This window comes from Pyxicephalus adspersus, chromosome Z, assembly GCF_032062135.1.
Source record: "Pyxicephalus adspersus chromosome Z, UCB_Pads_2.0, whole genome shotgun sequence".
Classification (NCBI taxonomy): Eukaryota; Metazoa; Chordata; class Amphibia; order Anura; family Pyxicephalidae; genus Pyxicephalus; species Pyxicephalus adspersus.
Genome location: NC_092871.1, coordinates 1,296,799 through 1,309,794, shown reverse-complemented (window position 1 = coordinate 1,309,794; position 12,996 = coordinate 1,296,799). Strand labels below are relative to the sequence as shown.

At 41.8% G+C, this 12,996-nt stretch overlaps 1 protein-coding gene across 2 annotated transcripts in view; it reads left to right on the top strand.

Annotated features, from left to right (window-relative positions):
• CHM (CHM Rab escort protein) overlaps positions 1-12,996 on the top strand; it is a 62,337-nt gene that overhangs the window by 27,860 nt on the left and 21,481 nt on the right. For both annotated transcript variants that reach the window (XM_072429865.1, XM_072429864.1), the window contains exons 8-9: positions 241-463; positions 12,289-12,366. In XM_072429865.1, the coding sequence (XP_072285966.1) occupies positions 241-463; positions 12,289-12,366 (301 nt within the window). The remainder of the gene's footprint in view (positions 1-240; positions 464-12,288; positions 12,367-12,996) is intronic.

The window sequence follows — 12,996 nt, the reverse complement described above, 5'->3', positions numbered from 1 at the left end:
CTCTCTCTCACTTTCGCCCCCTCTCTCTCTCACTTTCGCCCCCTCTCTGTCTCTCTTACCCTGTGATGAGGTTCAATCTGTTTAAGATGTCTAAGTAACATGAGAAGAAAACAACTATTACCTATTAAACCAACTTGTAGAATAAATGTGAAATTTTCCCTTGGAGGGGTGGGGGGGTTGATGTAGAGGTGTGAGAGCTATAATAAATCAGAAAATGTTATCGGCTTTCATTTTTTACAGATTACAAGGATTCCGCCTTTTTAGATTTTTTACAGTCCAAGCGGTTAACACCCAGTTTGCAGCACTTTGTCTTATGCTCAATTGCAATGGTTTCCAAAAATACCAATACGGTAGATGGGCTGAAGGCGACGCAGCATTTCTTGCGATGTCTTGGCCGCTACGGCAACACCCCATTCCTGTTCCACATGTATGGCTTAGGAGAAATTCCGCAGTGTTTCTGCAGGTAAGTGCACCAACATTAACCGTAGCCCTCCTTTCGTTAATGATTGGTAATTGTCGCATGCAATGTATTTCTTAAAGTTCTACACAAACCACAGTATAGGGTTTATGCATAGACACAGCATTTCACTTTGTCTTCATCTTCCCTATTGCCATTTGGTGTAATAGGTGTGAGAACAACATAATTTATCTGCAGAGGTTATGCGTTTAGTAAGCGTTGGTTGAGGAGCAACTTAAGGAGAACTTAGTATTGTATAAATAGTGCAGTATACTATAAGTGTCTCTATAACACTTCTAGGTATTTATGAACACACTCCGTGACATGTCTTCATCTGATTTCCTTCTAGAAAGATAACATTGTCCTTTTTTCAGGCATCATCAAGGGTCACAATCTATTTCTTGGCTTAACAATGGCACAATCATGTAAAACCTTTGTGTTGTGCTTGGTTGTGTTAACAAATGGCAGCCCTGCTCCAGCTTCTCATCTTGTGACTTGCTATAAAGTTATAATGTTGCAGTCTGATCACTTGAGTGACTGAGGAAATGCCTCCTTCTATCTGTAGCAGACCTCTTAAAGAGGAACTAAACCCTGTTGTTCTCACATGCACTGTTCCATCACAGGGTAGCACTATTTTCTTCCTTCTGTTCTTTGTTGTGAATTTCGGTCACCCGGATTGTCCAGTCCAGCATAGCTTTTGCACAGGAGTCTATTCAGTCCCGGCGATTACAAGGAGATGCTGAGTACCATGCGCAGCTTAAGTGAGCGATCAGACAGGAAAAGTTCTTATTGGAAAAGGGATATCACGTGTCCTTTTCTGCAATAAAACCCTGCCTGATCCTAAACTTTTAGAATGGGGCTTTAGTTTTGCTTTATTCTAAGCAAAGTCATCTGAACCTCAAGAACGGCTTTTTAAAAATAAAACCATTTGCTGAAAAATTATTCTGTTACTGTATATTACCAGGAATGTGTTCATGCAGACCCATTTAGTGGGTGGGTGTCCCCATTGTGGCATACTCACTAGTATTCCCAAGGGTGGGTAGGAAGACAAACGGGGTTACCACACAAGTACAATCCTTATGTTACACATTTCTTGACCGGTAACAGAGCTCCTGTCTGTGTATTGGATATTACGTATTTTCTGGGTAGAGTTGGGCTTTAATTATCAGTGTAATCTTCTGCTATGCTGTGACCTCAGTGCTGGAGTTTTGTTCTCCTTTGTAGGACCTGTTAGGGTTTTATTTGTCATCCTCTGATCTGGTAGACAAGCCGTGTGAGTTGCTGACAGATTTCTCCTCAGTGCGAGATATTATTAGAAAAGTCTTTATCTCCGCAGTGTCAGAAAGTTGAAATTCTTTCAGAGTGACGTATTGTGAGCGGTCTGGGGATACCGAGAACAATATTGTATCCTTGTTAATATTAACGTGGTGAACTCGAGATCTTATCAGCAACCAGAGAAATAAGAGAGGGATAACATAGAACATACAGCGTGCCGGTCATGTGAGATCAGAGAGCTTCCGATAATGGCCTGCTGAATGATTCCACAAGAACATAATACCATTGTGTGTACATCTGTATTCTCACTAGCTGCCCCCCTCACATCACACAGACACAACATGAGGGGGCATCTCCTCTCCTGAAACTGCTGGGGAACTCTGCTCCTTCCTTTATAACTCCCCTCTCCTGTTGCCCTCTATATCTCTATATTTGTATATGTGTTGTAGAGTTCTTCTTGCAGAGCCATCGGTTACACAAGAGCCTTGATTTCTGACTCTCCACCGGCCGTTTTATCCCTCGTCTTATTAAATGTCCCTTCTGTCCATCAGGGAGAGGTGAAAATTGTAAATACAGCACCGCCAGGATGGCCTTTCTGACACTGCGCAGACCTCGGCTCCCGGATCTCACCTGAGAATTATATTTGGAGGTTCACGTTGTGACACAGCCGAGCTTTTTATCGCTCAGCTTGTAATGAAGAATATTGGCTGGCGATTGTTTAGTATGAATAGTAAAGGGGTTAGCGCAGCCTCGATACATCACATCTTACAGCTTTTATCTGCGAGAGATCAGGATAAGGTGTCGCTTCCCGGTGATTTCTCACCGCCGTCCCGCATTGTGCTTTAATGTAAACCTCTTAAGCCGCTGGCTGTGCGCGTTCTCATCAAGGCTGCCGTTATATATGGCGCACATGCATATTTATGGCAATGAGTCAAAGACATTTGTAAGTCACATTCCCACATTATGAATGTTTGCTGCATAAACAGAGCTGTACTTCACAGCTATGGCTGACACCGGGGTGCTGCGCCCAACCTGGAAATTCTTTAATTACCCCCCCATGTCAGGAATTCACAGACAACCATAGCTTGAGTCCAGAAATCGCATTATTCTTAATGATGTAAAATTCACATTTCTTGCTTTATCTTAACTCAGAAACCTAAATCAGTGCTGGGAATAGAAGTGGCCACCAGGTCTGTTTTCTTTTCAGTTTAGAAAAAATGCGATATTTTATCCATTTCAGGACTATTGGTAAGATCTCTGAGCAAAGTTTTTGGGTCTGTACACTGCTGTGCCCATTATGACGGGATCCTGCCCCATCAGTACGTCTCCTATTTATGTGCTCCTGTCCTGTGACAACAACCCTGCCCCTCCTTGAGTTGAGTGAGTTGTCACCCTATGAATTGCGATTCATTACTGGCAGGGTCACCAGGTGAAAATATAGTAAAAAAAAACTCAGCATGTGTGCGCAGGTGCATTGTCCTGCAAAATAAGGATCCCTTTGGTCAACTTTCTACGACGTTTCGTCCTAATTGCCTCCTTCAGCTGGTCCAGGGGGTTAGCATAATACTGTCCGGCGATACTAGAGCCCTGAGGTAGGTAGTCCACCAACAAAATACCGTCTTTGTCCCAGAAAACGGATGCCATGACTTTTTTGGCCGATTTCTGGGTTTGGAACTTCTTTGGCCGTGTGGACCCACTGTGGCGCCATTCCTTTGACTGTTCCTTGGTTTCAGGATCATAGATGTGGAGCCAGGTTTCATCCTCAGTCACTAACGTAGCCAAAAAGTCCTGTGCAACTTCAAAATGGGCCAAAACAGGTTTGGATGCTTCAACTCGTTCTTTCTTCTGATCACTGTGCAAACATTTCGGCACCCACTTCGCTGAAAGCTTGCCATGACTAGGATAGTGGTGATTCCAAACCCAACACGCTCCCGTGGGATGTCAAGTATCTGGGCGTTCTTTTTTGAGGATATTCACCGGTCCTCACTAATCGGCTCATGGACAGATCGCAGGTTTCCGGGTCAGTTAAGGTTTGCGGGACGCCCACTGCGGGGCTCATCTTCAAGGGTGTATTGCCCACGTAATCCTGGAATTCCTCTCCTTTTTGGCATGCACATGGCAGCGGGTGCTGCCATCTTTGTCCATCTCCTTCCGGGTTCTCTTTCATATCGCCTGATCCCGCAATGCACATGCGTAAGGTCAGCTCTTGTATTTTGACATTCTGGGAAAGCTCCTTCTGTGCATGGCTGCAGCCTCATGGGATATATAACATATGAATTCCAGGAGACTGCAGGTTCCATTTCAGTCTTTACCGCTGTGGTAAAGCTGGCGGTACCGCTGCCTGCAACGGAGGGGGTAATAGGAGGAAGAGGCGTCCACCCCTGACTGAGCATTTATAGAGTAATCCTTTAAAGCAGACCTATCGTTACATTTTGAAAAAAAATCACTCTGGAGATGTCCTCGGTTGGGTCCCGCACCGCCCTGAAATCCTTCTGTCCCGGGCACCACCAACTTCTTCTGTCTTCTTTCTTGTTCAGACTACCTCACCTGATCTCACACTGCGCAGGCGTGGGATGGGGTGACCTGGCCGGCTCTAAAAGTGAAAAAAAAAGAGTGCCGATCTCCCTGCGCCTGCGTGAGATTGGTATTTCTTTCACTTCAATGTAGGGAAATGCAGCCAGGGGCCTCCTGGGATTTGTGACGTAGATATCTCAGGAGGCTCTGCGCTTCCATTCTGCCTTGATCGCATCTTGTGTTGAAATTTCAGATTTTTGCACACAGTGATGGAAATTCAATAAAAAGACATGTTAAATGTTTTTAGTGAGCTTTTTATGGATTGTTTTGTTTTTCTTGTTTGGACCCTTGGTCTGTGCTAGATACCATGGTACGTTCACCGGCATGCCCCTATCCCCCCCCCAAGGAGAACGGGAAGCGTGGGACCGGAGGATAAACAGCAGAGAGATGCAGCCATCTATCATGGCAGAGCCGGCTCTCCAGTGACGGATGGATAGATTGAGAAAGTAACTCAATAATCTTCAATTTTTCCTGGGTATTCACAGATCATTAAGCATCATCATTAATAAAGTGACGGGACGCTCCCATGCCCTTGTATGTATTCTTTCCAGGACTCTCTGCAGGAAAAGCCAGTTTCATTTTACATTAAATCTCCCCGAATTCATATCACATCTGCAGAGATTTCTCCGTGCTCAGAGTTGTGCGCACCTGTAACATGGAGATATCTTTACGTGACGAATAAACTGTACGACAACGGCAATGTAGATCTTATAATTCTCTAATATTTCTTGACGTATCACAATATACAGAAATAATATTTTTATTAAAAAGCCATCTATGAGCTCCAGTGACTTTGCCTAGGCTGAGATGATGTCATCAGTCTGCTGTAAGCAGGAGCAAACATTTTCTCTGTCTCTTGTCCTCCAGTGATCAGACTGTACATTTAACTTTGGAGCAAATCATAAGATAAGCAGCTGCACAAATTCATAAACCGTTCTATGGTCCATCCATGTGACAGTGCTCAAACCCAGTGATTGGGCACAATGCCACCTGGTTTAGGAAGGCATGTATGTTGCATGTGTCCCCTCATACCCATGGCATGCCTTCTTCTTGTTTGCTGCTACACTGGGCAAGACTGCTGGCATGAATGGGACTCTGAACCAATGTAGTGTCAATGGCAGCCTCATGTTGGACATCAGCTCTGTTGTGTTGTTTTGTGTACAAGAAGTTAAAAGAAGTATTACATTTATTGGCCCCAGTAAACTATTCCAATGTTAAGGGATCAGAGTTGTTTTGGAAGCAATGGAAGGTCCTACACATCGTTAGGCTTATGGATTTAATATTTTGGTTGATTAGGATAAAGTGTGTAGCACCACCTATGAAACTCAACAAAATCATCCCTCATCCCCCTTTTCAATCGGTCCTCCTAATGGGCCTGATTTATTAAAGCCCTCCAAGGCTGGAGAGGATACACTTTCATCGGAGGATAAACAGCAGAGAGATGCAGCCATCTATCATGGCAGAGCCGGCTCTCCAGTGACGGATGGATAGATTGAGAAAGTAACTCAATAATCTTCAATTTTTCCTGGGTATTCACAGATCATTAAGCATCATCATTAATAAAGTGACGGGACGCTCCCATGCCCTTGTATGTATTCTTTCCAGGACTCTCTGCAGGAAAAGCCAGTTTCATTTTACAATAAATCTCCCCGAATTCATATCACATCTGCAGAGATTTCTCCGTGCTCAGAGAGAGTTGTGCGCACCTGTAACATGGAGATATCTTTACGTGACGAATAAACTGTACGACAACGGCAATGTAGATCTCATAATTCTCTAATATTTCTTGACGTATCACAATATACAGAAATAATATTTTTATTAAAAAGCCATCTATGAGCTCCAGTGACTTTCCCTAGGCTGAGATGATGTCATCAGTCTGCTGCAAGCAGGAGCAAACATTTCCTCAGTCTCTTGTCCTTAAGTGATCAAACTATACATTGTAACTTTGGAGCAAATCATAAGATAAGCGGCTGCACAAATTTTATAAACCGTTGTTCTATGGTCCATCCATGTGACAGTGCTCAAACCCAGTGATTGGGCACAATGCCACCTGGTTTAGGAAGGCATGTATGTTACATGTGTCCCCTCATACCCATGGCATGCCTTGTTCTTGGTTGGTGCTACACTGGGCAAGACTGCTGGCATGAATGGGACTCTAAACCAATGTAGTGTCAATGGCAGCCTCATGTTGGACATCAGCTCTGTCGTGTTGTTTTGTGTACAAGAAGTTAAAAGAAGTATTACATTTATTGGCCCCAGTAAACTATTCCAATATTAACCTCCCAACCGTTAAGCCCGTACTTTTCTGTGCAAAAAAAATTATCGATAACCCCGTACTTTTCTCACCATATTAAAATCTCACTTACCTGGTCCCGCTGTGCTCATCCAGTGTCGGGTCCGTGTTCCAGCGTCGTCCTCCAGCGTCGATCTCCAGCGTCGGGTGCCGTCTCCTATACCAGCGGGACCGGTAAGATGCCGGCCGGCATCTTGTGTTCTGCCGGACGGCTTCTTACCTGGTCCCGCTGATCGTCCCGCGTCGTTCTCCTTCCAACGCCGGGTGCCCTGTGAAACAAGAAGCCGGCCGGCGGAGGAAAAAAAAAGCTGGGCGGCTTCTTGTGCGTGCGTGCGCGATGACGTCGGCGCGTGTGCGGGAAATTCAAATTGAAACTTATTCATTCATTTTGTATTGGATTGGATACAGGAGTTTGTAGTCAATCCAATACAATATATATATATATATATATATATATATATATCTATATCTATATCTATACAATTAGTTTCTTTTTTTAAATAACTTAGACAGACCTTATACGACCTGATGACCAATATTATTATTATTATAATTAATAAACAGGATTTATATAGCGCCAATATATTCCGCAGTGCTGTACATTAAATAGGGGTTGCAAATAACAGACAGACAGTGACACAGAAGGAGGAGAGGACCCTGCCCCGAAGAGCTTACAATCTAGGTGGGGGAAGTATCACACAATAGGTACGAGGGGGATATGTAGTGGTGGGAAGTAGTGAGGGTTTAGGAGACAGAAGAAGACAGGTGGGTGAGGGGGAAGCGTTGGGTTTTGAGGGCTCTTTTAATAGAGCAGAAGTTAGTAGCAAGCCAGATAAGACGAGAAGACCATTCCAGAGAGTTGGGGCAGCTCTAGAAAAGTCTTGGAGCCGTGCGTGTAATGAGGTTAAGAGTGAGGAAGTCATTAGTGGGTCATTGGAGGAGCAAAGAGACCAGCTAGGGGAGTATTTTTCTATCAGGTCAGAAAGGTAGGTGGGACAAGAACTGTGGAGGGATTTGTGTATCCCAGCCTCAAGCCTGTTTACTTTCCTGTTACATTAGCGTTTAATTAAAGAAAACAACTAGTTGTAGGCAGTTATTTTCCGCCACAGCTAATGAAGATTTATTTTGAGAGTGACCTTCACTGTATTAGCTGAACAAGTAATCAGCAAAATTAATAGAATAATCAAATTATACACAAACTCATAAATCATTATGAGGTGCGCTGTCAGGGTATTTGCCCGTTAATGGGCCCTATTGTTGTGCAGCTGTATAAAAAAAAAATTGCAACGGCTGATTCGGCCACTGATAGAAGCTGAAATGGCATTTAAAGGCTGCACGGGACGGCCCAGCAGGGCAAACATTTTCACAACTCTTAATTTCGCCCGTAATATGATGTGAAGTCACCGGGGCAAAGTTGAATCGGAGTACACTGCGCTCCCGTCTTTCACGAAATCTTTCTCATTGGCGGTGACAGGAGCAAGTTAATTAGAGTGAGGAATTGCGCTTTAACCGTCTGTCGTTCGGGGTTAATGGCATCAAAGCTTCAGCAGGTACATCAGCTGCGGTCAGGTCCTCTCTGAATAGACTATTGTGATCTCTGAGGACTGCAAGGCTGAGCTCCGGGAACAGGCTGGAATTTGGCTATGGCTGGGCCCTTCTGCAAAAAAAATAACAAGTTGTCTCGTCTTTTTTTTCTTTTTTTTTTTTTGTCACATGCAGATAGCTATCGCTTGTTCACAGTGTAATCAGTGCTTAGTACATTGCACCTCTATGCTGTCAGCACATCGGTTTATCTCTGTATTCGGCATCCACGCCGCACTGTTTACGAGCACTCGTTACCGGCTTTTCTTTGTATACTTAATGCGTTTTTTCCTGCTGTTTTTTGTTTTTTAATTTATTTTTCTGTGGACGGCGGACACATGCAAGATTAGCAGCACACAGAATTAGGCCGTTCATGACAAGAGGTTGTTGATATTTGGACCAAATTAGTCGGCATTTGTCCATTGACTTCACAATACTCCACTGACAAATCTGACAAAATCATATTCCAGTTGTTTAGGTAATCTTTTTTGGTTTTGTATGTTTTTTTTTTTTTTGTTTTTTTTTTTTATATATATTTTTTTATATATATATATATATATATATATATATATATAGTCTTTTATTAATACAATTTTAATTGACCGTTACATTATTAAACTGCACCCACCCTACCTTTCCTATGTCATTATTAGTATTATTATTATTTATTATTTTTAAACAGGATGTATATAGCGCCAACATATTACACAGCGTTGTACATTAAATAGGGGTTAGATAGACAGACGGATACAGACAGAGACACGGGGAGGAAAGCACCCTGGCCCGAAGAGCTTACAATCTAGGAGGTGGGGGAAGTATCACACAATAGGAGGGGAGATATGGAATGGTGGGAAGTAGTGAGGGTTTAGGAGACAGAAGAAGGCTGGTAGGTGAGGTTGAAATATTGGGTTTTAAGGGCTAAGTAAGCCAAATAGAAATGAAGAAGACCATTCCAGAGAGTTGGAGGAGCTCTAGAAAAGTCTTTGAACCGTGCGTGTGGAGAGGTTATGAGTGAGAAAGTCATTGGTGGAGCGAAGAGAGCGGTTAGGGGGGGATTTTTCCAACAGGGCAGAAAGGTAAGAGGGATAAGAACTGTGGAGGGAGTTGTGTATCCGGTAGGTAGGTGGGGGAGGAGCTGTGGAGGGAGTTGTGTATCCGGTAGGTAGGTGGGGGAGGAGCTGGGGAGGGAGTTGTGTATCAGGTAGGTAGGTGGGGGAGGAGCTGGGGAGGGAGTTGTGTATCAGGTAAGTAGGTGGGGGAGGAGCTGTGGAGAGATTTGTGTATCAGGTAAGTAGGTGGGGGAGGAGCTGTGGAGCGATTTGTGTATCAGGTAAGTAGTGTGTCAGGAGCTATGGAGGGATTTGCAGGCAAAGCACAGGAGATGGAATTTGATTCTAAGGTGAAATGAAAGCCAGAGAGATGTCATTCTCTAGTACTGTCTGACGTACGTTTTACCAGTATAATCCCCCATCCTAATTTACGTATTCCTCTAACTGCCCCATATTTCCTTATTTTGTAGAGAGTATGCACAATGTATTTATTAATCTTTTATTTCAGCTTTTAGTTGGGATAGCAAAAGTGAAACACATGTGCTGGGTCCTAATTGCTCAAGGGTTTATTTTTTTTTTTTTAATTATATGTATGTGGAGTTTTAATCATTCAGTAATCTCCCTTTTTACATTTTTCTTTTCAATAAATTTTTATTGGGTTTTTACAAAAAAACAGACAAAATAAAGCATAAATAACAAATAACACAATATAAAACAATAAAGTATTAATAATACTTTATCAAAGGAAAGGGGGAAAGAAAACTTTTTTTTTAGGTTTTATTAATTTTTTTATTACTTTTAATAATGCAACTGTATAGGACAGTTATATTAATCAGGTGACACAGCAGATGAGCCCTGTCGTCTGTGGGGGACAATATTTTCCTGCAGGCTGAAGTTTAATTTTTGTCCTCCAGCCATGTGATCACTGTATTGGAGCGAGCATAGAGGTCACATGATCATGAATCATTCTGATTGGTTCCTGATCTTTATTGGGAAACCCAGATAAGGGAGCCTGCAGACGGGTGAAGTTTCACTTATTTTTCTTTTAAAAGTAAAAAAGTTTTTTTTTATATTCTATTATAATCAGCAATGTGCTGGGGAATTTTAAAATGGAGGTTGCAGATGGGAAAGGTATGCACGTAGTATAGCAGAATGATACATTTCTATTGGCTAACGGCGACATTTGAAAATCCTTTGGGGTGCCTAGAAATCCTATAGACCAATGGGCAATCCGGTTATTTTACAGCTTCAAAAATTCAGTCCGTCGGGTCAACTGTCACTGACAAATCTGACAAAATCATATTCCTGTTGTTTAAGGACATGTAAACTTATTATTTTTTTTTTTTATTTTTTTTTTTAATATAGTCTTTTAATATTGCAATTTTCTATGACAGTTACATTATTAAACTGCACCCACCCTACCTTTTCATATGTCATTATTAGTATTATTATTTTTTATTATTATTAAACAGGATTTATTAAGCGTCAACATATTATACAGCGCTATACAATTAATAGGGGTTGTAAATGACAGACAGATACAGACAGTGACACAGGAGGAGGACAGGACCCTTTCCCCGAAGAGCTTACAATCTAGGAGATGGGGAAAGTATCACACAATAGGAGGGGCGGATATGGAATAGAAGCAAGTAGACCATACAAAGGTTTGCTGAAAACTATCTGTTAGGTTGAGAATTATTTTTAAATTATTGTGGAAAAAATTATGTTTAATAAATGACAAATACATTGCTTATCAAATTTTCCTATTGAACATTTGATATTTAATTCCTCTTCTCCTCCTGTGTCACTGTCTGTATCTGTACAGCGCTGTGTAATATGTTGGCGCTATATAAATCCTGTTTAATTTATTACCTCCCTTGGACGGCAGCCTGCGGCCCACCACTTTCCCACCGCATAAAATGAACATATTACTGCACACCAAGTGGACGCTGCTTTCCAGCTAACATACTGCTGCATACATGGGCACATTTGATACCCTCTATTGGAGCATAAATTTAGAATCTACTACCAGGAATCATCACCCAAGTGCACTTTGAAGAACTATATAAAGAATGTTCCAACAATAGAGCTAGCCCTAACTGTCTCCCCAACAAACCCCTAAAGGAAGCCTTATTATGCGAAACGCGTTGGGCGGGAAACCAAACTATTGCTGTCTGAACAGAACCTAAAAACTACTTGTACTGTACACTTACCTTTATCTAGCTTAGTTCTCCTGTGTTAGCATTAGGACAAGTATAGCTCATCTCTGTGTAGTTTTAGAATACTTGCAATTGAAATAAAGTTTGTTTTATGAAAAACACTCTGCCCTAAAAAAGCCTGCCTCTTCTCTATCCCTAAAAAACTCACTTCCTAATTATAATAATATTATTAATAATAATACTAATATTGAAGCAATGCAGATTGATGTGTGGCCAGTTTTATAGATCATGTCACAGAATATAGAGAATAATCCTGAACTACATTTCCAATTGCTTTGTCTAAATTAGTAATATGTAAAGGGAATTATTATTATAAAACATATTTATAAAGCACAATCATATTAGTATGTGATGCTGTAAAATAAATAGAAAATAAAAAAGGAATATACAACTGTAACTGCCTAAAAAGTGTTAGGCAGAGTCAGGTTAAATATATTACATTGTAGTTTATACAATGTCTAACCCAGAATCTTTTTTAAGCTAGGTGGGAAGAAATTGTAGATGGGTGGAAGCCCCCGTATTGTGTTCCAACTCTTCAGTAACCATCCAAAAACAGTCGGGTGGTTACTAAAATGTGCCGGGCTAAAATGGGCCGGGGAGAATACTGCTTATATGTTCACTCGGTGACAATACTTCTCTGATTTCACTGCGGGGGGTACAGCGTAGTCACCCTGCTGAAGGCAGGAGGAAACCATGGTCTCTACTTCCTGCAAACAAGGATTGACTTTAGCAATGAATGCCTTGTGATATATTACAGACAGAGAGAATTGTATATAATTTCTGAATACAGTCCTATTTCATTGGCTCTTTATGCGTTTTTTTTTTTTTTTTTTGCAGGATGAGTGCAGTTTTTGGGGGCATCTACTGTTTACATCATTCCCTACAGTGCCTGGTCATCGACGAAGACTCCAAGCAGTGAGTAAACTTTTTTTTATTTACCTGCAACGAGCGCCAGAAACATTCCAAAGCCGATTTTGGAACAGAACAAAAAAAAAACTTCAAAGGGCCTGTTGATATTAATGACATATCAACCTTGATTAAAAGTAATCTGTGTATTGGTCCCGCAGCAGGAGAGAAGCTGGGCCACAGCATAGAAAATAAATTAATTTTCCCCACAATATTACTGCAGCTCCTGATCATCCAGCCTCGGAAGACAAATCATACGGCTGCTGGGGGGGGGCGATGAGTGATGTTAAGTTTTCCTTGTGGCCTTAGTTCGTCTAATTGATTTTCATCAGATGACACAAAGCCCTCTGTTATTGCATTTTTAAAAATGGAGCTCACCTAAACAGGCATCAGATTAATCTCCGCTGATAATGCGTGTCACTCCAAGAGAAAAGACTTTAATGAGTTTCAGCTAGATTGTTGTCATAAACCAGCTGAAGGTTGACTTAACCCCTCTCCCAGAGCAAAGCCTAAAGGGGAACTCGGCCAAGATGTAATTGTGTGCAAAGTACAGAACCTTTCTTATCAAAACATCTGCAACTCTGGCTCCTCATATATTTCGATCCTATCAGATACTAGAGAAGAGTCATGTGACTTTTT